This window comes from Prenolepis imparis, unplaced genomic scaffold, assembly GCF_030444845.1.
Source record: "Prenolepis imparis isolate NDT839.2.m4 unplaced genomic scaffold, iyPreImpa1.0 SCAF_5, whole genome shotgun sequence".
NCBI lineage: Eukaryota > Metazoa > Arthropoda > Insecta > Hymenoptera > Formicidae > Prenolepis > Prenolepis imparis.
Window position 1 is genome coordinate 3,221,667 of NW_028141163.1, and position 24,999 is coordinate 3,246,665.

Genomic DNA, 24,999 nt, shown 5'->3' on the forward strand with positions numbered 1-24,999 from the left:
ACGCATCGGACTTGTCACTCTCTCACGGTATTTGACGCTTCACGTTGCGTAACGTCTCCTCCCGTCATCGGAAGCAGCTTTTTAAAGGGGACGAGTCACGCTGCATAATCGTTATTACGTAATGCAAGGATGATCGTGCGTATCCTAGACGATACGTCCCGAGCCACGTTGGAAGAGAATTTATTGAGCTTCGATTGCGCAGGAAATCGCGACAGCGAGCCGTATTATATTAATATCTACTGTACTTTAATATATATGATGCGATATGTAAATTAACTAACTCGGGAATCGAGCAAGAAGTGACCGTATTCTTTATAGATAGCGATTCGCAAAATAAATAATTGACGTTTATGAGAATAAATTGAAAAATAAGAAGAAAAATGAAATAAATAGATAATTTCTTTGCGTGTGTGTCTGAGATATGAGTTATTATTCGAAGCTGTGAATTATAAGAGTTAGAAATCGAAAGATTTCATGCGATTTTGATTTTCAAATTAACAAGTGAAAGCGATTTATGTCGGATTAATCACACTGTATGTACAGGACACGCTCTTGCAGACATCTCAACTATCATCATCGCGAATAAATTACATTCGCTTGGCTAAGCGTTGGCTCGCGCGATACCATGATACATGTTTAGTATATAATTTTGCATATCATTGATATATGATAACTCCAAACTTACACGCAGCATATAAATCCGCCTTCGTGAAACGTATTAACATAAATTTTAATCACGGATAATCTTACAAAATTATAAAAAATAATCAGTGCCTTCGTTCTATTTCTATTCTCCTCAAACAACGTACGTGCTAGCAAAGCTATCATTGACGCGAGAAATTGACGCGCGATAAGATCGCGATTCTCGTTTCGCGAGTTTCGAAATCTTGTCGGAAGACCGGAGAAACTTGTCGAGGGAGGCAAAACTTGGCGCCATCGTATCGGAGGACTCCCGTCAACGAGCCGAGCGCAAAAGCCGATCGGGACCCCATCATCCTCCACCGTCGCCGATAGCGTGTATTTCGCGGACGGAGAGTTTCGAGTGGTCTTTCCGGTTTACAACGCGACCAAAATGGGGGGGGGGGAGGGAGTGGGAAAGGGGGGTCCGACCACGGTTGGCATTCATTTCTTTCTTGCCCCCTTTGATCTCTCTCCTTCTTCCTCCCTCGTTCACCCCCATCTCCCATCTTCTCCGCGCGTTTGTCCTTTCTTCTCTATATATATTCGCGGGGTTTCTCACTGTTTTCCCCCCCCCCCCCCCGCCCCCGCCCGAGTCTTTCGTGTCTACGTCCCGGGCCGTAAATGGCGAGCAGAAGGCCTTGGGCGCCCACGCCCCCGCTTCTCTTTTTCTTTCTCTTTCTTTCTTCTCTGCTCTCCTGCGGATCATCGTGCTCCCTTATCACCGACATCCGCCATCTGTCTCTCGCTTATCCCGATTGACCGTTCCATGGATTCGTGGATTCATCTTTTGGGCAAACAATCTTTCACGGAAAGATGAGAGGGGGAAATGATCAAACGCTAAAGGGAGTCTCCCTTTCTCTTCGCGGTCAAATAAACCCGAATAAAAAATTAGAAAGATTGCTGTAGGCGGAATATCTGAGAAAGAGAGAACTATATTCGAATCCGATCTCTTTACGATCATTTTTTATTCCGATAGATTTCTGAGAATAGTTTCTAATCCTTTACGGAAGACAAAAACGAGATAACGTTAATTTATCGATATATTCATGTTACATAACAGGAGATTCCGACGTAATGTTAAATCAGCTGTTTTACACATCAGTTAAACTACTAGTTACCTTGAGCAGAAAAATATGCAACGCGTATTGAAGGAAGAATGTAAGAATGTCGCACCTTTCTTACATCCTTATAGGCTTATGCACGCTCTTTAACGCCAAAGGCGAGATTACCGTCGTCCGTCAGCTCCGGAGATAAGTGGAGAGGATCTCCTCATCGCGGAAAATTATCCGAGACGAACGTCATTTAATAGGAGACCCGCGTCGGGATGAAATTTACCAACGATGAGCGAACGGGAGAACGCGAAAGAGTTTTCCGCGGAGAAGACGACGGCGATGACGGCCGATGGAGTCCGTGAAAATAGAGCGAGAAGAGAGAGAGAGAGAATGCGTTACTCTCGTTCACGGTGGAATAATCGTTCGGCGAAAACGAATAGCGGTTCTAGACTCGCTGGATGTTGGAAGACGCGCTCGCGTCCCGTACGTCGCCCGGGGACATTAAATCCACCTCTCGCCGAAGTAACGGACGTCGGTAGAGAAGCTTCTCCGTCTCTCTCTAGTGTCAAAAGTACTCTTTTAAATGCCTATATATCGCGAAACGCTCGCTTCCCTTCAAGAAGTTGTTTCCTAGTCAAACGGTTTCTATATGGGTGTGTAGCTTTGATGATCAATTCGTTTTTTTGATGGCACTAAATAAATACTTCTTTACTCTAATAAGTAGAAATATAGGATATATATATCAAGTATCTTGAGAAATGTTATTATAAAATATTCCGGATATTGTTTAATTCGATATGTAATTAATTCACAATTTCTGAGCCACTAAGCAACAGGTAGCATGTGTTGTCCCTTGCACAAAAAAAATCAATCATGCCTGCTTTCACCTATACATATTTCTTCCCCTCGTGAAAGAGACGCCGCCTTTAAACAAACGAGAAATTACGAAAGCTCTTACGAGGATCAAAAAGGAAGACTGCCCATTCGGTTGCCTAATGCCCTATCATCACACCTGTCCGCAAGGGTGCCTCGTTGACCGTAGAAAAAGGATGATGTTCCGCCTCCCACGATTTGTCGAGAGGACGAATCTGCCGGATGCTCGTACCCGACACCACCACAATAGGTAGGTGGCCGAATAGGTGTACCGGAGATACCCATAAGTCGCAGGTAGAAGAGATAGATAGAGGTATAAGGTTTGGGGCCGCGAGACGCAATCGCGACGAACGCGTGAGTGGGAGAGAGGAAAAGGTGGCGGGGTTCAGTTTGCGCCGCCGAGGCCGCCGACGGGGGGCTCCGTCGTCGCAGGTGAAACGCTCTCTCAGGAGAATGTACTCAGTCGTGGTCGCGCGATCGCACTAGACGATATTTACCTGCCTGCGCGCGGAGATTCCCGGGCAGGAGTGTATCGGCCGCACGCAGCTCCCTCCCGAGAGTCATCGTCGTCGTCGTCGTCATCTTTGTCGTCGTCCCCCTTTGGGTCCCGCAGGCAACACGCAGGCACCGTGAGAAGGTAGGAGAAGAACAACATGCGCGTTGCCCTATCGCGTGTTCCTCCGGACGTTCACCGTTCGTCACCGGATCACGCTGGACGGAATATCCGCGATACGGAGAGAGTTTCCTCGACAACGCAAATGTCACCAAGTTTCTCGCCTTAGTGGAAGTATATTAAGTTCTATAAATATATTTAGAAAGATTCACAATGGATCAAAGATGCTCCATTCGTGCGGATATCCTCCAGCATTTCCTGTGACCGGTGAACTTTGATACAGCGAGGAAGAGAGAGAGAAAGATTGCACAGGATAAAGATTCCTTGATGGAAAGGAATTTCGATCGATTAATTTCGCGATTCGCGGTTTGCGGCTGCCTCCAGCTGATTTCTTTCAAGGCGACCGTTTTTCGCGCTCACTTTTACATTCGTCTAATGATGATTTTAACGCTGACAGCATATCGGGAGAGGAATCGAGGTCGAGCGAGAGAGTCTCGCGATAGGGCTTGCCGAGGAAAATTTGACGCGAGGTCGTCGGACTGTCAGGGAAGAGAGATGCGCTCATTAACTTTGGACGGGGAAGAGAAGCCCCCTCGCGGGGGGCAGAGGCCCCGGTAGCAATTTCGCGAGCGTGAGTAAGTCGCGCTCGCGCGCGCGTTGCTGCAGCCCGCCATAGGCGTTCCCTGCTCGCGTACAAGACTCGTTGACCTTCGCGCCTGCCGACGTTGCAGAGGTACACGAAGAAAGCAAAGCGTCGCGGCGATTCAACCGAGAGTCTCCATTGCGCCAATTTTTTTGGTACCGGTGTCGAAAAAAAATGATACTGTCGTTGACACCTAGGAAGTAAAAGAGACACCGATTTTTTTTTTTTTTTAACGATGCGCGGGTCATCCAACGGATGATTTATGTTCCGAACACACTCATACAATACGACCCGAAGGCACAAAACACGAGTAAGCTAATCCGTGAAATTGACCATCTACTTTTATAGATGGAAAATGTAATGAGTATCTCTTATATATATATATATATCTCTCTCTTTCTCTCCTTTCTCTTGTGCGAATGGTATCGAAACTTCGCGGCAAGTGTATCGACCTTATGTAAGTTACTGTTGTAACGGATTCGCGATATTAATTCTTTTGATCAAGATTTTGATCTGGGCAGCAAGAAATCAGAATATATCGCGAAGGTTCGATTCACGTACGAATGCAAGTATACGAAATGCAAATATTTCTGTCTACTTTAGTACCAAATAATCTATACTAGTCTGGTAAGATGGGAGACAATGTTAATTTTGACATGTTTACGCGAAACGAGCAAAGTGTCGTGTAAAAAGAAATTAACTTTTATAAATAATCATGTATCTATCGAGAGATAATTTTTAGACAGCTTGATATAAATTCTAGAAAATAAAACTCGAATTTCGTCCACGCAAAAATTAAAATTTAGATAAAAATAATAAAATATATTTGGAATAAACGATACGGATTAAGGATTGATATTGATTTCGATCGATAGTTTGCTTGAAAATCGCAAAGTATTTTTTCCAAGAGTTGACTCTTTCCTCCTATTTGATTAGCAATTGGTATAATAACTGGTCAATGGATTATATAATCAACGTTTGCGCTTTTAAATCAAGCAGTCGATGCCTCGCGTCGCGTGCGAGCTTTGATGATGAATGGATCAAGCATCAGTGTCGTGATTCAACAATCGCGATGATCTAAGCGACGTCCATAGAAAAGCAAAAGGATTCGATTGACGTTCGAAAGTTTAAGCAATGCATTGCGGCTAAGGTGAAAAGACTCGAGAGTCATCGCGTCTCAATAGTAGTAGTTTGAAAGCTGTTTGTGGACGAAGAAACTTTTCAATGCGCTTTTATACTATCGCCATGGCATCAATAATTTTGCACAAGTTAATATCCTTGTCTTCTCGCATAAAATAATAGTGATATATGCTTTTAGCTTAAAATTTTTTCAAATATTGCGATATTATTTTAAACTTTTTCGCGTTTATGCAGAATATATATGTAAAATTATATTAATTCGTCGTTATCGTTATTTTTCGTTTCGTAAACAAACATATCTACGAATGATCCATGACACATTTAAGGAAATGGTTGCGAAATCGATATGACAAAACTATCTATTTTTAGGTCTTCTTTTCTCAACACTGCGTTAATATATTCAAATAATTTTTTCATATATTTTATTATATTTTAATCAATGTTTTTTTTGCTGAATAAACTTTTCGTTAAATTATGCTTGAAATAAAGTTAACTTTTCTTAAAAGTAACTTTTGATAAAAGTACAACTTTTTTAAACTAAGCAGATTGAACAAAACAAAATAATTAGTTTCCAAGGAATAAATTTTCGAAAAGACAAAGGTTTGGATACCATTCTTATATGTCAAACATTTTTTTCAAATCGTTTAGACATATTTAAAAATTATTTTATATAGTTTTTATATAATTAAAATTTTCAGAAAATTATCCATGTATTAAAAAAAAGAATAAAAAAACTATTTCCATATTTTAGCCATTTTCAAATTCTTGAGATAAATTTGTAAGATATTTGATATAAAAAAACTAGCTAAATGATATAAAAAAGTAGAAACTAGCTAGAAAAACACTGCCCTACGCCACTGACATCCGCTGCTACACCTCCTCGCGCGAAAGATGCGCGTATGCGACGAGCGCGTGTCTCGCGGAACGGGATACGCACCGCTACGCATCCGAGAGAACGACGGACGGACGTCATTCGGCGCCGTATCGATTTTCGAATTAGTCGCTCGAGAAAATTTTTACGACGACAAAGGTGCTAAGGACACGTGAGACGACACGTTCTTGGCGCGATCCACCGGCGAGAAAAAAAATCGTTCTCATCTCTATTCGAGTATTCTCGTGTATACGATTTCATCTCTTTTTCATAGATCTAACGCTATTCTGTATCTCGATCGAGATCACTGGACGATTTGCACGCGCAAAATTTACAGCATATAGCGACGCGAAATCGCGTAGGTCGACGGCACGTGGGAAATAGTCGTTTTCATCGGCCGGACGATAGGATTCTTGCGTTGCATTCTCTTCAACAGGGGGATTTTAGTGTAGCACGTCACTATTTTTTCGCCATTTTACGGTCGCTATCGAATACATAAAGTTCTCGTTCGAAGTCGAGTCCGAATGAGATTCTGCTCTTTTGATAGTGTGCACAAGATGTCCGAGGTTTTTTCTACATTTCTTTTTATTTATGTATATTAAGTATTCGGATTCTCGGATCTCAACTTGTATTGAATCGCTTCTGAACAAAAGTTTTAAGATGTGTACTAATAGTTTACGAGCTGTTCAGCAATTCAGAATTCACAAACTTTTGCGAGTTAAGAATTAATTTTTAGAGAACTATATAATAAAATCTTATCTCTTGGTTAAAATTTTCTCGATTAAATTGTTTATTTTAAGAAAATCTCTAAATTTGAATATGATCGTGCATCTTCGAGAAACGTTTTTAATCTAGATTTTCCATGATTTTTTATGATGCGCAGATTATATGTAATAATTAAAAATTTATTAATTACTGCAAATATACTTTTTTTTAAAATTGGTACATATTGATCCGAAGAAGTTGTATATGAAAGGAAATAAAAAAGAGACCCCGGACATCTTGCATAATTTAAGGATCTCCGAAGTGCGAATGTTTAACGTAGCAGTTTGCGTAGGCAGGGTAGCAACGTGCGGTTTCGCAGCTTCGGCTTTTCGGCTCGCAAAATGACGAAAAATCACACGCGGCGTCGACGACGGCGGCGATAGTACCGCCTCCTCGAAAACCGGTCCTGGGACCGCCGCCGCCGCCGTTGCTCGTTGTCGATTTCGCCTGGTGAACACGCGATCGCCATCTTGGATCCGGCGAGGATGACGTCACTGGTACAGGGCACGGTCGCTTTATTCACTGCCGCTTACGCGTCTCGCATAGGTGCGGATGTACGCGCGTTCTTCACCAGGGAAATCGTCTTGGGAAATCAACTAAATAATCAAGCATCTAACTCGCGATATTAGACTACAAAGGGACCACAAGCTTGTGTGCGTTCGTATTATTTTTCAGAAAATAGAAATGCACCCTCCCTTTATTTTGCAATATTAAATCTCTGTCTCTCTAGATATATATAATACAAAACGCGTAAATCTTTCTTTCTATATATATCTATATATAGATATATATTTTGATATATTTCTAATATATCATATATTCATTAATAATCCAATATATCATATATTCATTAATAATCTAATATATGGTCATTATGATAATTGTGAAATCTTATTAATTTATTAATAAGAAAACAAATTATTAATCTTCGCGATATTTGTATGTAAATATATATTTTGTTGCACGATCTGTGCTAATAATCAGAATTTAAAAAATAAATATTAGCAATTTTTGTTCTTGATATTAAATTTTTTTGATTAGTTTTTCCATAGAAGGAAAGAGAAATGGAATTATATATAAATAATTGTATTGAAGAGATCGATCGAATTATTAGAAAATTGTTCTTCGCTGCTTTTGAATTTTTAAATTTCGAAATAATATTAAGAATTAAAATTTTTCCTTTGAATATTTAGAAATAGTTACGCAATTTATATAGGAATCTATTTGATGACTGCCAAAGGCATAAATTTTTAATATAAGCATCTGAGTATTTTGAATTAAACAAAGCTCTCACGAATTTTCAAAGCATATTATTTTTTTTATAGTGTAGAATCTTAATGAGTCTCATGATACTTGTATACGATTTTGGGTGCAAGAAATGCTGTCATTTTTAATCTCTGATACATATAATACATACATATGAATATGTATTGTGCAACGATAAATATCTATATATTATAATCCGTTTTAACCTTCTTATTATGCGGCAATGTGTGCGTTTATGTATGGACTTGTAAGGTATATTTATTTATAACATTCCTATCAACTTGAATTTTTAATATTTTTTCTTTTAATATAACAATAATTATAGATATAAATAATAAGCAATTTATAAGAATAAATAATACGGAATATTTTATGCAACTGATATCATTACAAATCCATCACCTTGAATTTAAAATAAAGATACTTTAGCACTCACCGATACGATGCGTAACAGCGGAGTTGTAATACGTTCACCTGTAACACACAAAAATATTCAAATTAAAACACTAATATCTCAAAAATAATTAATATTTAAAAAGTAATTACTATGCACAATTGAATATTCTTTACTCATATTTTTTACAGAACTTAAGAAAAAGTAACATAATTTTAGATAAAGAATTTTTTATAAATAAATAAAATGTAATAGAATTTATAAAATCTATAATAGAAATCTAATTCTTTAAATATATAACTAATTTAAATAATTTTATAAATCTTAAATAACAATGAAATGTTTTATCTGTTTATATAAAATAAATTATATATCTATATCTATATAAAAATATTAATTATTAAAAATAATTTATAAAATGTTTTAAGAGTATTTTTCAAAATAAAATTAAAATTGTATACACATTATATTACACACAATAATGTAAAATAGATCATTATTCTAAACAAGGATTAAACTAATTAATTTTACAGAATTAACAAATAAACAATCTAATACCTAACCTAACCTAACAAATAACAAATTAAATAAGAGAGCCTCTAAAGAAATTAATTATGTACTAATAGAGGTCAACGCTAAGAACAATAGATCAGAGACACTAGACAAGGAAAAGAAGCAAAAGCGCCAATATAACCAGTATATATCTCATGGTTAACGGTACATTAATATAAAAAAAAAAAAAATTCTAAATTACATCAAGGTTATGCCGCTGTTGTTGCCCGGCGCCTCCCCGGGCCTTTTCCTCCTCTCTTGTTCGTCTTTTCCTACTTCTTCTCATGACACTGAATACTCACTCGCGAAAACACGGTTAATTACGATCGCCTTCACACTAGAATACAATTACGCGGCACTTTAGATAGAACTCCAACGATATTAATACGCGCGCTCTATTATACCGCGACATATTGCGAAAATGATGCTCGCGCAATGACTGCTCACTCGATATTTGAGAATCACGCGCGACTAACTTCACTTCACTTCGCGCGTCAATCTCTATCACTCCTGATTTTACCGTGCGATATTACGCAAATCAAGTGACGGCTAATTAAGACGCGGTAACGGCGGGAGTTAATTAATCACACGAATTGATAATTGCTAATTGTAACGATTGTAACGAATAATCGTGTTCGCGGTATTTGTCGCAATATACAAATTTCGAGAGTTAATAGCGAAGCGTCTTCTACACCGTTGCGTAGCTGCCGAGTCGCGCGACACGAGTGCCAACTGTACATAAATAAATCGATATATGTCGCAAGAGATGAGTAACGCACGAATCGAGATATCGATTAAAGTATCGAAAAAAGTCATCGACCTTCATAATTCTAGTCTAATCGATAATTATATATATAAAATTTCGAGGAGCATAGAATACATCTTCGATATAGATCTATTTCGCGTTTGAATATTTCGAATGGTAAGGAATTTTTATTGTCATAGAGTACTCGCTTATTGTTATCGCGACATTTTGTTACACTCGTCTTGTCATTCGCACGACGACATATCAAGAGAAGGAAGATAGCGGCGTATCATCGCATTATCCTTTTTAATGTGATCGCGATCAAAGTTAAAGTGAGCACGAGACAGCGACGCGTTATCGTTTACATATTTGACAGTATTCGGTGATGGAATAGTGGGATGAGTAGGGGGTTGCAAAGCGGGGGTACAAGAGTTAAGGGGGGGGGGGGGGCTGGGGAGACAAGGATCGACACGCAGAGGCAGAGAGAAAAGATTGTTATTATTCTATCAACGTTCTCACGTTAAACAAGATATATATATTATATCACGCATTGATAAAATTCTTCTATCTTCGGCAGCCCTCGATAGGATAATTCCGTTCAATTCTCTAACAAAGTTAACCTTACATTATTATTCTCTAATCGAAAAATTGTTACAATTAGCGATCATCGATCTCCGGGATTAATTAATTCTCGCGATTATCGCGTCGTAATTAGCCATTATTAATTCAATTCGCGTAGTATCGCGCGATATAAAGTTGCAGATATTATTCTGAATTTATATTTATATACATATATTTTTCTGAATTTTTTTGTTTATTAGTAAAGCATCGCGTATGTGTAATAAATCGATTCCGAGCCGAATAGCAATGCGATGCATTGAATAATAAATCACACACAGATATTTTAATATACTTGACAATCGCATAGTCAAATGTCACACAAATGTCTATATATCTGTAAACTGTTGAAACGTGTACACGATTTATTTGATTGAAACCTATAGCGCGATCAATTACAGCAAAGCAACTATATATATTTTCGGATATTGCATTCCGCGAATATTTATCTTTGATTTGTGATTCTCGAATGTGTCGAGCGAAACGTAATTTTGAGCGAGTGTAACTTTCCAGCAATATGACAATTTTCTCCAATATATCATAATATGTATAATAAAGTGCGTGATTAACATTGAAAGTATCCCCCCCCCCTTCCGTTCAAAGTAGCGCACGATCGTTGTATTCTAGTGATTAACTCGATCGTAATTAACCGTGTTTTTGCGAATGAATGTTCAATGCTGCGAAAGAGCAGCAAAGAACGAGAAAGAAAAAAAAAGAAGACCATCGAAAATCAACGAGCGACAGAGGAGCAATCGTGAAATGAGTAAGCAATTTATAGCTCTCATTTAATTTATTGTTATTTGCATAAAATTAATGTTTATCGATTAAGTGTTTATCTGTGTAACGATCCATTTTACATTATATTTGCAATATAATGCACAAAAAATGTTCTCCATTTTATTTTAAGATATCTAATTATTTTTAAATATTATTAAATAAAAACATTGTTGAATTATAAATATTATCAAAAATCTTATTTTAAAATATTTAATAAAATATTTATAACTAATTTTTTATATAGATATTTATATTGATAAATATAGATAAGTATATATATTTTAATATTAAAATTTAATTAAAATTAAAACATTTTTATTTAGAATTAATTAGATTATTTATAAGTTATAAGGATTATTTTCTTATTTATCATATTTTATTACTTTAAACGTAAATAAAAAATGCATTATATAGTATATCAAAAGTAAAAGAAAAATATATTGTTAATTAATATATTATATTATACATATAATACTACATTTTTTATAAAAATTTTGGATCTGCAATGTTTTCAGTTTGTCTGTTGTTTATTTAACTCAAGTCTCTATTTTTTTCGTAATCTTATTATTTTGCATATATGTAGTTAAGTATTTCTACAGGCCTATTTAATGTTGACAAATTTTAAATTTTTGCATGAAGAATATAGTACTGCAAACTTTAATGATTGATGATTTCCATAACGTATAATGTAAATGTTCACGAGTTAAATATTTGCAATGAAATTCTCAAGCACTAAGACGGATGTAACTGTTATAATTTGCACATAACGACTTTCTACGTATACGTGTATCATGAAAAATTCTAATAGCACATTATGCTACATGAATTAAACAAATTGCATGGAAAATGGTCACCGCACTGTGCAAAAGTTGCGATAATAAACTTTTTTGTTTCTTTGGCGATTATTATAAGAATCTTATCGACACGACGATTTCGTAACTTCGCTATTTTAAGTTAATGTTCCGTTTGGTTATTGTAATAAATATAATACAATATCATCATATATATAAAATAAAATATAATTTAATCCAAATAATACAATCTATATAATCCAAACTAAAATTGCAAAGTTCTACGTTAAGCTTATATTAATCATGTTGAATGTCGTTGCTTATCATTTTTTCCTCATTTGTTATATAATAACATAATTATTTATAAATGTATATGTGTTTGGAAAATTATTTTTGTGACTAGTAATATTATATATTTCTTTTTTTTTGTCCATTTTCTAAATGCATTTTGTCTAGTTTCTTTCACTTATTTTCTCTCAATGAAATCTAATTAATTTTTTTACATAAAAATTAATGACAGTAAATATATAAATATTCTTTATTATATATATTGATATTCTTCCATTAATTATACATCTTATTAAAAGACACAAGTAAAATTTATACATAAAAATTAGATTTATTACATTAATCATTTTGCTAAACAAATTGTATAGCAAACTCATTTGAAAAACTGGAATAACAAGAAAAATTCAGTTTTGTTATCTACTTTCGTTCCAAATATGCAAGTCAGTTAAAAAATAATTATTACGAAATTTTCCGCTCGAAAACCAGCTGGACTTTTAATTCGAAATCTTTTGGCTTGTATAACCGGGGCGACCGTAAAAATGCATTCTTTTTTTCTTTCTGTAGCAAGTCCGTGACGTAGATTCCGTTCACTTCGAGTTAAAACACACTTTCGCAATAGCAAAAGTCCGATCGTTATAATCTACGGCTGTAGCGAGACAGTCCGCAGCTGTCCCTGGCACTTTGATATTTCGATTTTTTTCTTCTATCTGATCCCGTTTGTATATCCGTTTCCTTGACGCGCGACAAAGCGCGAAACATGATTTGCGCCGATCTATGCGATTGTACATTTTTATGTGTATATATATACATATATAACTATTTTAAATATATATTATAGCATATATACTGTTATTATATATATAAAATATTATATATAAAACATATATATAATGTATAATAATAAAATAGAAGAAATCGCGCATTACACATCGCGGACGTGTCTTTATAAATGAAAGTCTTCTTTTTTACACCGCAAGTGCAAGAAGCCACAGCTGTGTCGTGCAACGATTCTGGAAAAGGGAAACTGTAATTTACTCACTCAGAATAATCCGTGACGGTTCCGTTTTTCTTTCTCCGCTTTTCGTATTCCCTTAATCCGATTGACCTACTCCGTCCTTTGTTTTTCGCATAGACAGTGAATTTTCTCGACGATGATATTTTATCGTTTTTGTATCTATCTGCCATTTACATAATACTTTATTCGACTGATTCGTACGTGCCAATTTTAATTTTTTACCAAATTTTTATATTTTGAATCAAGTTTTAAAATTTTGTTCTCTGTCCTATATGAAAATCGAATAAGATTAATGTATGTAGATCCGCTTTAGTAATAACAAAAATAATGATTTATTCACAGAAATATTTCATCGTTTATAACGCGATATACGCTAAATCCTTCCTGATTAAAAACTGCCATATTTTTTAATTTTTGGTATTTCAAATGAGAGATTAAACAGCAGACATTTATCATCCATTTGCTGCTTCAAATCCGATATACGGGCGTGTATATATTAATCCTCTTTCGCGGACAAAAAGATTCAAGCTTCCCACCATCGGAATAATAATTTTTCATTTCAAGTTAATCATCCTTCTTCATATTCCGACCAAACAGCTCGGGAGAAAAAAAACCGAGTTTTGAAAGCCAGTACCACAAAGTGACTAATCAAGGAGGTATACCCTACACTTTACGTATAATGAATGAATGTGGAAGGAGAGCCGCGATAATCCTCGTTTTTCCTTTCGAGCCTTTAATCCGATAGGTTACATATGTATCTTTTGCTTTTCGTGCGCGTTCAGCGATGCACGTCGAGGAGAGCGAAATCCTCTCGTGCACGCGTGTGGCTCGCAAGGATACACGCACGTGCGCGCGCACGCGTATCCGTGCGCGGCGGCCGAGTGAAAGTCGGGACTTTGCGCGCGCGCGGTTTTGCGCAACGAGATCGCTACGTTGTTGTCTCCTTCGGATACTGGTTCGACTTTAAAGGCTCGATCGCAGGAAAGCATCGAGACATTCGGCGTGACTGGGCGTTCACGTCATACTTCCCTTCCAAGAACGCGAGCGAATGAAGAAGTCATTAGAGTTAGAGAGGAAGAGATCTTAGAAACTTGACTTTGACGAAATAAGTTGATATTATGGAAATTTTTCTACGAAAATTTTTTATAAAATTTTCTGTAGATTTGTATTAGCTTTCAATTATAAGAAACAGCGGAATATATTAAAATATATTAAAGCAAGCCTTAGAAAATCTCTCCTAAGATCGACTTTTTTCTAAATGAGATTTTCTATATTTTCTTATTATTATCAGATTTTGTACAATCGTGAATTTTTATCCGCTTATATATATATATATATATATATAATAGATTAATACATAATATATTATGTTTAAAAAATAATATAATATATTATATATTATGTCTATTAATACGCATTCACATATCGCCATTAAAAAAAAATTGTGTACTTGATTTCCTAAACGTTCATTATTCTACAATTTTTAAAATAACAATTTGCTTTAATTTCAAGCTATATGTCATTTACAGAAATTGTTTTAATTTCAAACTATGAATGCTACTTTACAAATATTAGCAGTATCGCGATCATATTATTTTCTGTTTAATACTTTTCTTAATAGTGTAATTTATTGTTATTTTTATTTTTTAAATGTTATTTTCTTCCACGTTTTAGCGCGAACCTTTCTGTCAGGAGAAAAATTTATGAACTCTCGAGACATTTATAAAACACAAATAAGCACTATTACTGTCCAAGTGTTACTGACTTACGAATCGTGGCGACAGCTGTTTGATTTTTTTTTTTAATTTCGTGTGTAACCTCTATTATCGATCGACATTAGTAAGTCAACGAAAGTTCTTCTCGAAATGTTATACCTCAACATTTCATAAAAGAGAAAAATTACGACACAATGGCAAGACGTTGAAATAATAGATACGTATCTCTTTTCTCATCGTTTTGTTTCTCCCAAATTATTGTCTCGCTTAATTAATACTTTTGTCGTGACATATGGATTCTCCCATTCCACTATCTTCGAAAAAATTATCGCGAGCAGAGATACAAATCTCTGTCATTCTTTTCTCTTTTATTTCTACGTACCTTCCGTTTTTGCAGTACAATATATCCGACGTGACAAAACACGTAGCGCATTTTTCCTTCTCATTCCATGCGGAAACATCGTCTCGTCGATGATACTTTTATATAATAGTTCCGCGAAAAATATAAGTCACTCGTTTGTTGTATCACCGACATCCGTGAGTAATCACGTCGGCGACGTGTTTACAAACATGCGAGAAAAGTTTTGTCATCGTTTTCTAGCAGAAATAAACTCGACGAGAGAAGACACGCAAACCTTTAAATATTTAAATAGGTCCGGAACTTATTTTAAGAGAAAAATCGCGCGAGAGCGGATGATTAGTACGCATGCGTAATTTATTTCGATGCGAATTATCGAGAGGATCATTCACAGCACTTTTTCATGTTTTATTTTTAAATGGATCGCCTTTAATTAAAAATGTCCCGTTGAGAAAAAATTAAAAAAAATATTTTTTACTTCCGAAATATGCACGCCACATGTTATTTCGAAACGTATATTGTAATAATACTTTGTTCGACTTGAGAAAGTTTCTTCACATCTGCATATTCTTCATATAATATATGTATATACATTTATAGAGAAAATCTCTTGAGATGAAATACGGAAAACATTTATTAAGTTAAAGTCTCTGTTATGTATTTTTATCTTTACTAATGTTAAAGATCTATCTTTGCTCAAACACATTTTCCCCCGTACACTTTGCATAGTTGTGTTTCACTTGAATAACAAAAATCACACAACTATATCTCAGTTTCACTAGAAAATTAAATATTTCGAGAATTAAATTGAATATTTCAACTATGCATTCTATAAACATTCTATAACATTATTTTTTTGCTTTTACAACTATATCAGTGTATAGGAACATTTTTTAAATTTATTTCTTTTTCTACATAAATACTAGACCGAAAACTTTATTTATTTCGCTCCTCATTGCAGCAAATTAAATTTAAAACAATGAAATTACCTGGCAACAACGGATATAAAATGTCTCTCCGAGAGAGAAATGATCAGCTTTCTCTCGAGCACGGAGCAATTTTCTTGAAAATCTAAAATTCCTTTCTTCTTTAAACACGTGCAATATCACAAAAATTCAACAGAATTAGATTTTTTTATTGCATAGGAGACTTTAACTTTACATATGTAACTAAAAATGCAAATTAAAGTAAAATTTACTTTTATAAGAAATTATAAGAATAGTCTGTCATATTTATTCGCAATCTCCGAAATTTAATTTCTTTCTCGTATTTAAATCATTATTTAGAGTCCATCAATTTAATCACTAATATCTCGAGAAAGTCACGAAGCTGAAGCATCCTATACATATCATTCGTTTTATATTCCGCGATCAAGGCGATGTTGGGTCGCGTTGGCAGCATAATCGCGTGGGACATCTCTCGATCTCTCGATCTGACCATCATCGAAAGCCTTCGCGAATTCTTTCGCTGACGATCCTCATTATCCTCCTCGTCGCGAAGCGCGAACACGTCCGCTCGACTTACATAGGGCCGTAAAACACATGTAGTAAGAACATACGTATTCGAACCACATATGTATGTATCTGTATGTATGTATCTGAAATCTCGTAATCGGTACGATGCTCACGTGCCGCTGTCCAAAAGAATGTCACTGAGCGAGTGCGGTCTGACTCTAAGAAAATTGGTCGGATAGTTGCGACAATAAATGCGTGTGTATGTATTTGTGTTTCTGTACATTTGTGTGGGTGTGTGCTTGTGTGACAGGAAGCGGCCAAGGTTAGCGACGCATCATCGTACTGTGTCATGGAAGAATCGATTACATCGAGTGTATATCTCTGCCAGAGAAAAGTGTGCCACACGAGATGCAGAAAAGTTATATTAAATCTGGTTTTAACTTTGAGAGTTTGCAACATCTTCTGTCATCTTCCTAGAATGCGCATTCTCCAGAAACAAGGCCAATATATTTTTATTCTATCGCGTTGAGAACAACAATAGTATAAAGTAAAATTTATTCCGGCTAATGTTTTCTGAAGGCATCTCTTTTCCATAAATCCTTTTTAATCTCACTTGTTCTTCATCTACCATCGCATCGCGAGTCTTCATCTTTTCTTTACGTTCGAGTATATCGCAGAGAGCGCATTCTCAGGTGTAATTATGGAGTACAAATCTAATAAAAGACCTCTCGCGATGCTATAAAGAATTCTAGAGTGCGCGTTAGAAACGCAGAGTGTAGTAACGATAAGAGGTGTTAATTATGTATTTCTGGTAATAACATGTTTCGGTAAAAAAAAAAAAACGGTATCTCTTTAATTACTCCGAATATAAGGAAGTTACTAAAGCACGCCATATAACGATTCGGTTCGATGCTCCCAGATCGACTAATCCTCGATGGAAGTTACTGTTAACTCTGTGATTTATGGATCGTGCTAGCTCACTCCTATAAAATAACAATTCAGCGCTGAATTGTTGATGAAATTCCGACATCGGATTCCGACAACCATTAGACTGCCTCGAAAGCATAGATCGGTACTTTTTATCAAAAAATACACTGAGAGAATGCTCTCTTAGAATTTACCCTGAAAATCATGGTAATCGTGGGACAATAAGTATATGGAAAGAATTTTATGAAAATTTCTCTGATTAATATTTATCACAATAAAAAAAATAATATCTATATCACAATAAAATGTAAAACATGTTTGATTAATTTTGACTAAACTGCATAGTAAAATTAATCAAACAAATTTTATATTTTATTGTAATAGATATTATTATTCTTATTGTGATAAATATAAATCAAAGAAATTCTTATAAAATTTTTTCCATATACCATATTGTCCTACGATTACCATGATTCTCAGAGTAAATTTTAAGAGAACATTCTCTCTGTGTAAGCATCTTTTATTCAAAGTGGCGTATTTTTTGACAAGTAACACTGTACTGGTTTGTTCATATTTTTTACTGTGATATATAAGTTCTGATATCCTACACTTATACGCGCGAGACACCTTGCAGAGAGATATCTCGGTGTGTCTCTATTTTTTATGATTTCTATTGATATATAAGACAACCGCAAATATTTACGCACTTGTGTATGTCACGCGGGAGCGTGTCGCAGATTTGTAACCACCGTGTATTATTAACCGTCAATCGCGGTCGCGTACGCGTCTTGTCGCGATGTCCGCATATTTCACGCTCCGCCGAGATAACTTTCACTAAAGTAATCCCCGTCATGTTACTTTGGTATTTCAGGACAGCACGCCATGCGTCATCAATCTTAAAGATACGAGGAACGAGGACCGGGACGAGGAATCTGCGATCAGTAAGCGGCTAAAGCATTGAAGGTATGTACGACAGGACAATCCTGATTGAGCAACTTTAATTTTTAAAAAATCACTAGTTTTTCCTCAGTTTTTTTATTCCTAATTATTTATTTATTTATTATTATTTATTTTTCTATGCCCGATTTTATCTAATAATGTATTTTCAAATATAAATTACCGCGTACAAGATCAATCTTCAGTATAAGTAATTATTGGAACAACTAAAATCGATCTCAATTATTTTCAAGAACGATACTGGATCTTAGTAAAAGTAAATTCTGTGGAGAACAAAAACGAAACGAAGAGTGAAGATGTATTTGAAGATTATTTCAATACAAATTTTCGCCTTTATAAATTCATTTACAATATTAGTGATCTCCTTTCTAATGTGTATTCTGTTTAGAATCTAGAGTATATAATAAATTATTCTATATATAAAATAAATAGATATATATTGGAAAAATTGAGAATTAATCAGATAACTGAAGTTATTATCTCTGCGATCGAATTTTCGAGAGAGTTATCGAATTTGGCGAAATATTTACAATATTAGTGATCTCCTTTCTAATATGTGTATTCTGTTTAGCATATAGAGTATATAATAAATTATTCTATAATTAATTTTTCTATATTAATTATTTTATAATTCTATAATTAATTCTTCTATATATAAAAGAAATAGATGTATATAGGAAAAATAGAGAATTAATCAGATAACTGAAGTTATTATCTCTGCGATCGAATTTTCGAGAGAGTTATCGGATTTGGAAATATTTACGCCGCGTTTGACACGGAAAATTCACGCGATCGCGGGTTTCGGGGATAAACGACGACGCTTCGGCGCGGTATAAACCGGGCACTCTCTGTTATGCCGTGCATCACCGCGAGCGCGTATTATACCGCGGTGCGGCCTAACGGTGCAGCCGGTCCAGCAACGCGAGTGCATCGAAGCGTGCCCGAGACTCTCCTTCGTTCGCGGTCCTGCATCACGGGTTTAGAGCCGGCAGTCATCGTTAGATGCGCGCGAGAGAGACAAAGAGATAGAGAGAGACGACCGCGAGAGATATTCCCTTCGATTTCTCGCGCGTTTTCCTCGCTCGTATATATCCGCTCCGCGGAAATGACGAATCCAACTAGGATACACATGGTCCATCTTCACGCGCTTTAAAGATATTAGCCTTATAATTCAACCGCGTACGTATACAAAGAACGAAATTTGTACGCGGAACGATTTCCGCCGAGAAATAAATTTAACGAACGCGAAGTGTATTTTCGCGCGCCAGAAGGATCCTTCGCACGTTTATTTACATACTCGTATAACGGTATGGTAAACAAACTACGGAACTATATTATTGTCTTCCTAAATCGGCGGTATCGCGAAGCGATTTGAAGGATAGTCGTTTGCTGAGAAGTTTCTTACGGTTCTTTTTTGTTCTTTTCTCTTTTTCTTCGGACACGGTAGCCGGCTGCACGAGGAAGTCGAGATTGCGCCAGCGGAAGGCCGGATATCAATCGCATCTTTTTTAATGGCCTCGCTGCCGCTGAGCGGATAATGGCTATTCCAAAGGTATCTCAACATCTCTCATTGTCAGTGACGCGAGAGGATTGAGGCTGATGGATGAGCACGATACAATCGCAATAAAGTCTCGCGCGCTGCATTGAAATGTAAGCGAATCGATCCTTGCGGAAAGGGCATGACTCAACTTTTCTATACGAAAGTAAGTTCTGTCGTGGATACCGTTAGGGCACGCAGCCTCAGCTTCGACGAGGCTTTTCTATTCGCGGTTTCAATTATTCGTGATAATAATGAACAATTGCGCAGAAAGATATTTTTTAGACTTGAAAAAATTTATGTATTTATTATTATATATTTATTATTTATGTATTTATTTATGTCCCTCCATCAATAATCAAGATATTTTTGTTGCAATGTATCAGACTAAAAAAAGACACAAGTTTCCTGTCTTTATATCTAATCAAAATTTAATTTAAAAAATATTTGTTTGCGGCAGAGAAAATTTTGGGAAAAAACAGTGTAAAATAATATATCTTATATCGTGCGATTATTTCTCTATCATTTTGATTTTATCTTTAAAAGTAACGGAAATAGAAAATTTGTATCTCTACCTTGTAATTCACTCTTGTACTCACTCTCTACATCATATCGCGAGTAGAATTAATGATATTACCGAAGCTTGATGTAGTAACAAGAGTTGTTATTTTCAATTTCGAGATACCGCCAAAGACAAACGTTCGTGGAGGATGAGAATAATTAAGGACTATAAAATTATTTGCGTAATAGGGGGTCTTAAAGTATGGCGCGAGGTACCTCGTATCTCAGCAGCCGCGGGAGACTGGGAGAAGTGTAATATTACCAAAGGGACTGTAATATGATTTAGCGCACAGGCTTCTAGTATGGGGTGGTCGCGCGTTAAGAGATTTTTATTTCGATTCAGCTCCTCGTACGCGATATGCTAATGCGATCAGTAAGATGATATGAGTTTGATAATATCGCGATATAACATCGCCAATTAAATCGAACTTCGTTATTCCTTATTAACTGTTGTTCTTTTTTTTTTTCATCAACGCGTATATAGCGCGCATCAATTAAATAATTAAGTAATCGCGCGCGGAGATTCCTCATCGTGGCACGTTCGGAGAAAGGAAATGCCGGAAGCAGGAAATAGCTACACAATTGCTATATGAGACTTCTCACGCGTTACTTTCTGCGTTCGCGATCCGGGAAGAATAACGTGGCTCTTCTCCGGATAAGTACGAGAAGTTGTAAAATCTTTAATGATCTTTAACAAGCCGCCCCGAGATTCGCCATTTTCCGCGATTTTGCGGGACGATTCTCGAGATCGTTTATACAATGCGTGCACGTTTTTAAGTAAAAAAAATCTGATAAATATAATAAAATTAGTTTTTTCTATACAAACTGTAAAATGGACCATTATTTGCTTAAATCTCTTGGCAGTTATTTTTTGTCAGAATATATGTATTTTGTGTTTAAATATGTTAAGAATATTTATTTAGCAAAACTTTTGTATTTATTTACGTAAATTAAATAATTGTTTTATATTTAATACGAGTATGTGTGTGTTAAAAAAGTTATTATATTATTTATATTTAATTTACAAGAAAAAATAATTAAACCATCAAATTATCAATTACCATCAAATTTTCGCTGACGATAAATGAATTTATCGATTAACTCGTCGTCGATAGAAGAACAATGAAACTGAAATGGCCCGTGCATGTTATTTTTGCGTAATTTATTACAACACTCATCACGCGTATCTCGAAATACACACGTTTTACTAATCGCTTTCCATGTGATTTATACTATATTGCGTCAAACGCGCAATTAATATAACTATTTCTAGCCGATGCGATGGTCGGCGCTAATAAATGGCCCATCATATCCGTCACTCCAGTCGATTACTCTTGAATTATGCACTCACCGCGCATTTAGGTTCGCAGCAGTTTTTTAAAGAGCAGGGACGGCCATCGATATAAATATTGCTATCCGAATCTATTTTTACTCTTAACGATTGATGGCCTACGTTCTGCATATCTATAGCGCGATAATGCTCTTTCAAATATTCAACCTTTGTTATTTTAAATTTTCATGCTTATGTCTTTCTTATTTTTATTTATTTTTTATTTATTTATTTATTTATTTTATTTTTATATTTTTTAAATTGCGTAAAACCATTCTTAAAATTTACCTATTCTTGCTCGCTTAAAGTTGTTCGATCGATGCTGTTTTTTTTTTTCCGAATAACAGAAATAGGTATATTCCAATTAGATGAACAGATAAGACATTCGAATTTTTTTTTCCATTTTCGCTCGATATAGCAGTAAACGTTAGCGCTCGCAACGTGAGATGATGCGACGAGGACGCGGAGATTCTCACGCGCTACTAAATACACAGCAGGACGAGTAATCAATGGCCATACAATTTGTTAGACGTCGTCCAGTTTTCAGCAAAATCACGGAATCGCGAATTTGTCCGGCAATTCGACGACGACGTAGTCGAGTGATTCACAGGTTTCGGCGCGAATGTATTTTAGCCAAGAATATCGTCGTCTGACGTTTACGAGTGTATCGTGAATACCGGCGCGCGATCGTGCACGAACGAAAACGTGCACGGCGAGATATTTTTATAGATGCGGCTTAGTAATGCCTATAATTTGTACGTTTATTCGATGCAATTACCGGCGGTAAACGTAACAGTACCTTGAAGTAGGCTCTCCCGAGGCCGCGGCGGCTATAATCGTTTCGCGAGCATATCGTTACACTTACAATATGTCATCTTCGTTTTTGTAATTTATAAAGAACGAGCTCCCCCTCCCTCCCCCCTCCCATGTTATACGGAAAGAATTACGAGCATTACACCACTCGGTGTAATTGATCATCCATAATTCGCAGAGTGTGTTTAGCTTCATCTATAGTAATAACGGAATTTTGTATGCGACGTTTTTATACTAAAATCGCGGATATTATATCGATATATGCGTCTAACATCGGAGATAAAGTCCGCGTTTATCCGTTTTACATCTCGGAACGACGGATAACGGCTTTCTCTGCTCCAGTTGAGTGGGAGAGGGCTGAGGTTTAACTAGAGAAGGGCCGCGCATTGTACACGATGTACTAAAAGTTAGTCTTTCAGACTGCAGATTCCTCGATCAATCTTAAATTAATTATTACTTGATAAAAATTTCTCATTGAAAATCGAAATCGTGACTTTTAATTTCTTGAAGTTATAAATATCTATATAATTCTAGCTCACAAATCAGGATTATGTAAAAATAAAATAGGATTTTGAAATTAAGCAAAGAACTCTTTCCAATAAATTATTATTCTCGATGCTATTAGTGTTTGTGGTTGGGAGAAAGTTTTCTGGTACCAAACCCTGTGCGGAGATATGCATACAATTATGATGGACACGCACGGATTCACACGTGAATCGAACGATGCGTACAAACAATGACGTAGCTAAAATGTGTATACGAAGGAAAAACTTACGTTCCATGGAAGTCGCTCGTGGGAACGTGGACAGTGTCGCTTCCTCGTGCTTCTCGGATGATACCTGAAACATATAATGATTTCGATTCTTACAGTACATGTCATACATGCAATGTTGCATTTATCATTAAAGTTTATTATAGCGTGTATTAGGGTGTAATTGTGACTGTGATGTCACGGTATATTTTCCGATAAGGAAATCTTTATAAAATATCATAACATTATTATAAAATAATGACTGTTATTAAAAAAATAAAAAGGTTATACTGAAAAGTAACGGGGTTAGTAATAGTTAGTATTAAATTAATATAATTATTAAAAATATATCATGATATCAATTCAACTTTCATGCAAATTAATAAGAATATTCCATAATTAAAAAATATTTCTTATGAAAGGGCGAATTTCTTAATTTTGTTCGATTAAATTCTTTTTTGTTTGATTAAAATTTCTGCTATTAATTATATCCCCAGCATTATCTTTTGAGAGAACGCTATTTATATTCGCTGTCAGTTTCCTGAAAGATCGCTATCATTTTTCACCGTAGATGCTGCTAAGATTGATGGTCCTGCTCTGGGCGGCAATTCCGATTGCACTGTCTCAGAGCAACTATGCGTCGCAAGGCAACAGCATCGAGTATCAGCCGGGACTGCCGCCGAGCACGGTTCTCGACGGCAAAGTCACCAAGCTGGACGACATCTCGTCGGTTATATTTCTGAATCGAACCAAGGCCTTCCTAAACTGCAACCAGGGTAGCATGGAGGTCGAGCTCAAATTCGAGGAGCCCTTCTACGGAGTGGCCTACGCCGACTTTGATCGTAACAGCGCCTGTATATTTAAAGGACGAGGCGATACCACCGCTAAATTGGAGCTACCACTGAAAGGTATGTCTCCGTATTATGTTTGACATTTGCTTGCAGTAAACAGAATGTCACTTTTATTTCGCAAGAGCGTCAAATTCTCAGAATTAAATCGTTCTCAGAAATAAATCGTTTAAAAAAAAATCGGAAGTAAGTCATATTATATATAAATAAGCAATAATATTGTAATTATATCATTAAATTTCACATCAGGATTTTTATAAAACAATAAAATTATTTTCATTTAAAACATTAAGAGATGGAGCAGTCCGAAATGATGCAATTTCATAGACTATATTTTTATGATACTTTTACAAAGTATCTATATTTTTAATTAAGATATAATTATACAATATCATAACTTATTACGTTTAGAAAGCATTCTCATTTTTTGATTACACAATGAATTTAGTTTTTCATCGTACGAAAATAATCTGTATTTCAGGATGCGGTACAAAGCAGGATCCTCTGCGCGTGTTCACCAATAATGTGGTTGTTCGTTTTCATCCTGGATTAGAAATGGAAGGAGATGAGGTTATCACTATAGTCTGCAGATATCCTCCACCCGTAGCGCCCGCACCTCCAAAGCCTCCAGAGAGCATGTAAGGATTCTTTATTAAAATGCTTA

General features: G+C 35.8%; 2 protein-coding genes across 2 annotated transcripts in view; one reads left to right on the forward strand and one right to left on the reverse strand.

Moving 5' to 3' along the window:
* LOC145935945 (uncharacterized) overlaps positions 1–15,262 on the reverse strand; it is an 85,845-nt gene extending 70,583 nt beyond the window's left edge. The window contains exons 1-2 of the mRNA XM_083037763.1: positions 15,182–15,262; positions 8,341–8,378 (exon numbers count right to left, since the gene is read on the reverse strand). Coding sequence (XP_082893889.1) covers positions 8,341–8,378; positions 15,182–15,232 — 89 coding nt within the window. The 5' untranslated portion in view covers positions 15,233–15,262. The remainder of the gene's footprint in view (positions 1–8,340; positions 8,379–15,181) is intronic.
* Pot (zona pellucida domain protein papillote) overlaps positions 3,057–24,999 on the forward strand; it is a 28,103-nt gene continuing 6,160 nt past the window's right edge. Inside the window, exons 1-4 of the mRNA XM_083037746.1 lie at positions 3,057–3,243; positions 18,410–18,501; positions 24,059–24,395; positions 24,817–24,973. Coding sequence (XP_082893872.1) covers positions 24,059–24,395; positions 24,817–24,973 — 494 coding nt within the window. The 5' untranslated portion in view covers positions 3,057–3,243; positions 18,410–18,501. The remainder of the gene's footprint in view (positions 3,244–18,409; positions 18,502–24,058; positions 24,396–24,816; positions 24,974–24,999) is intronic.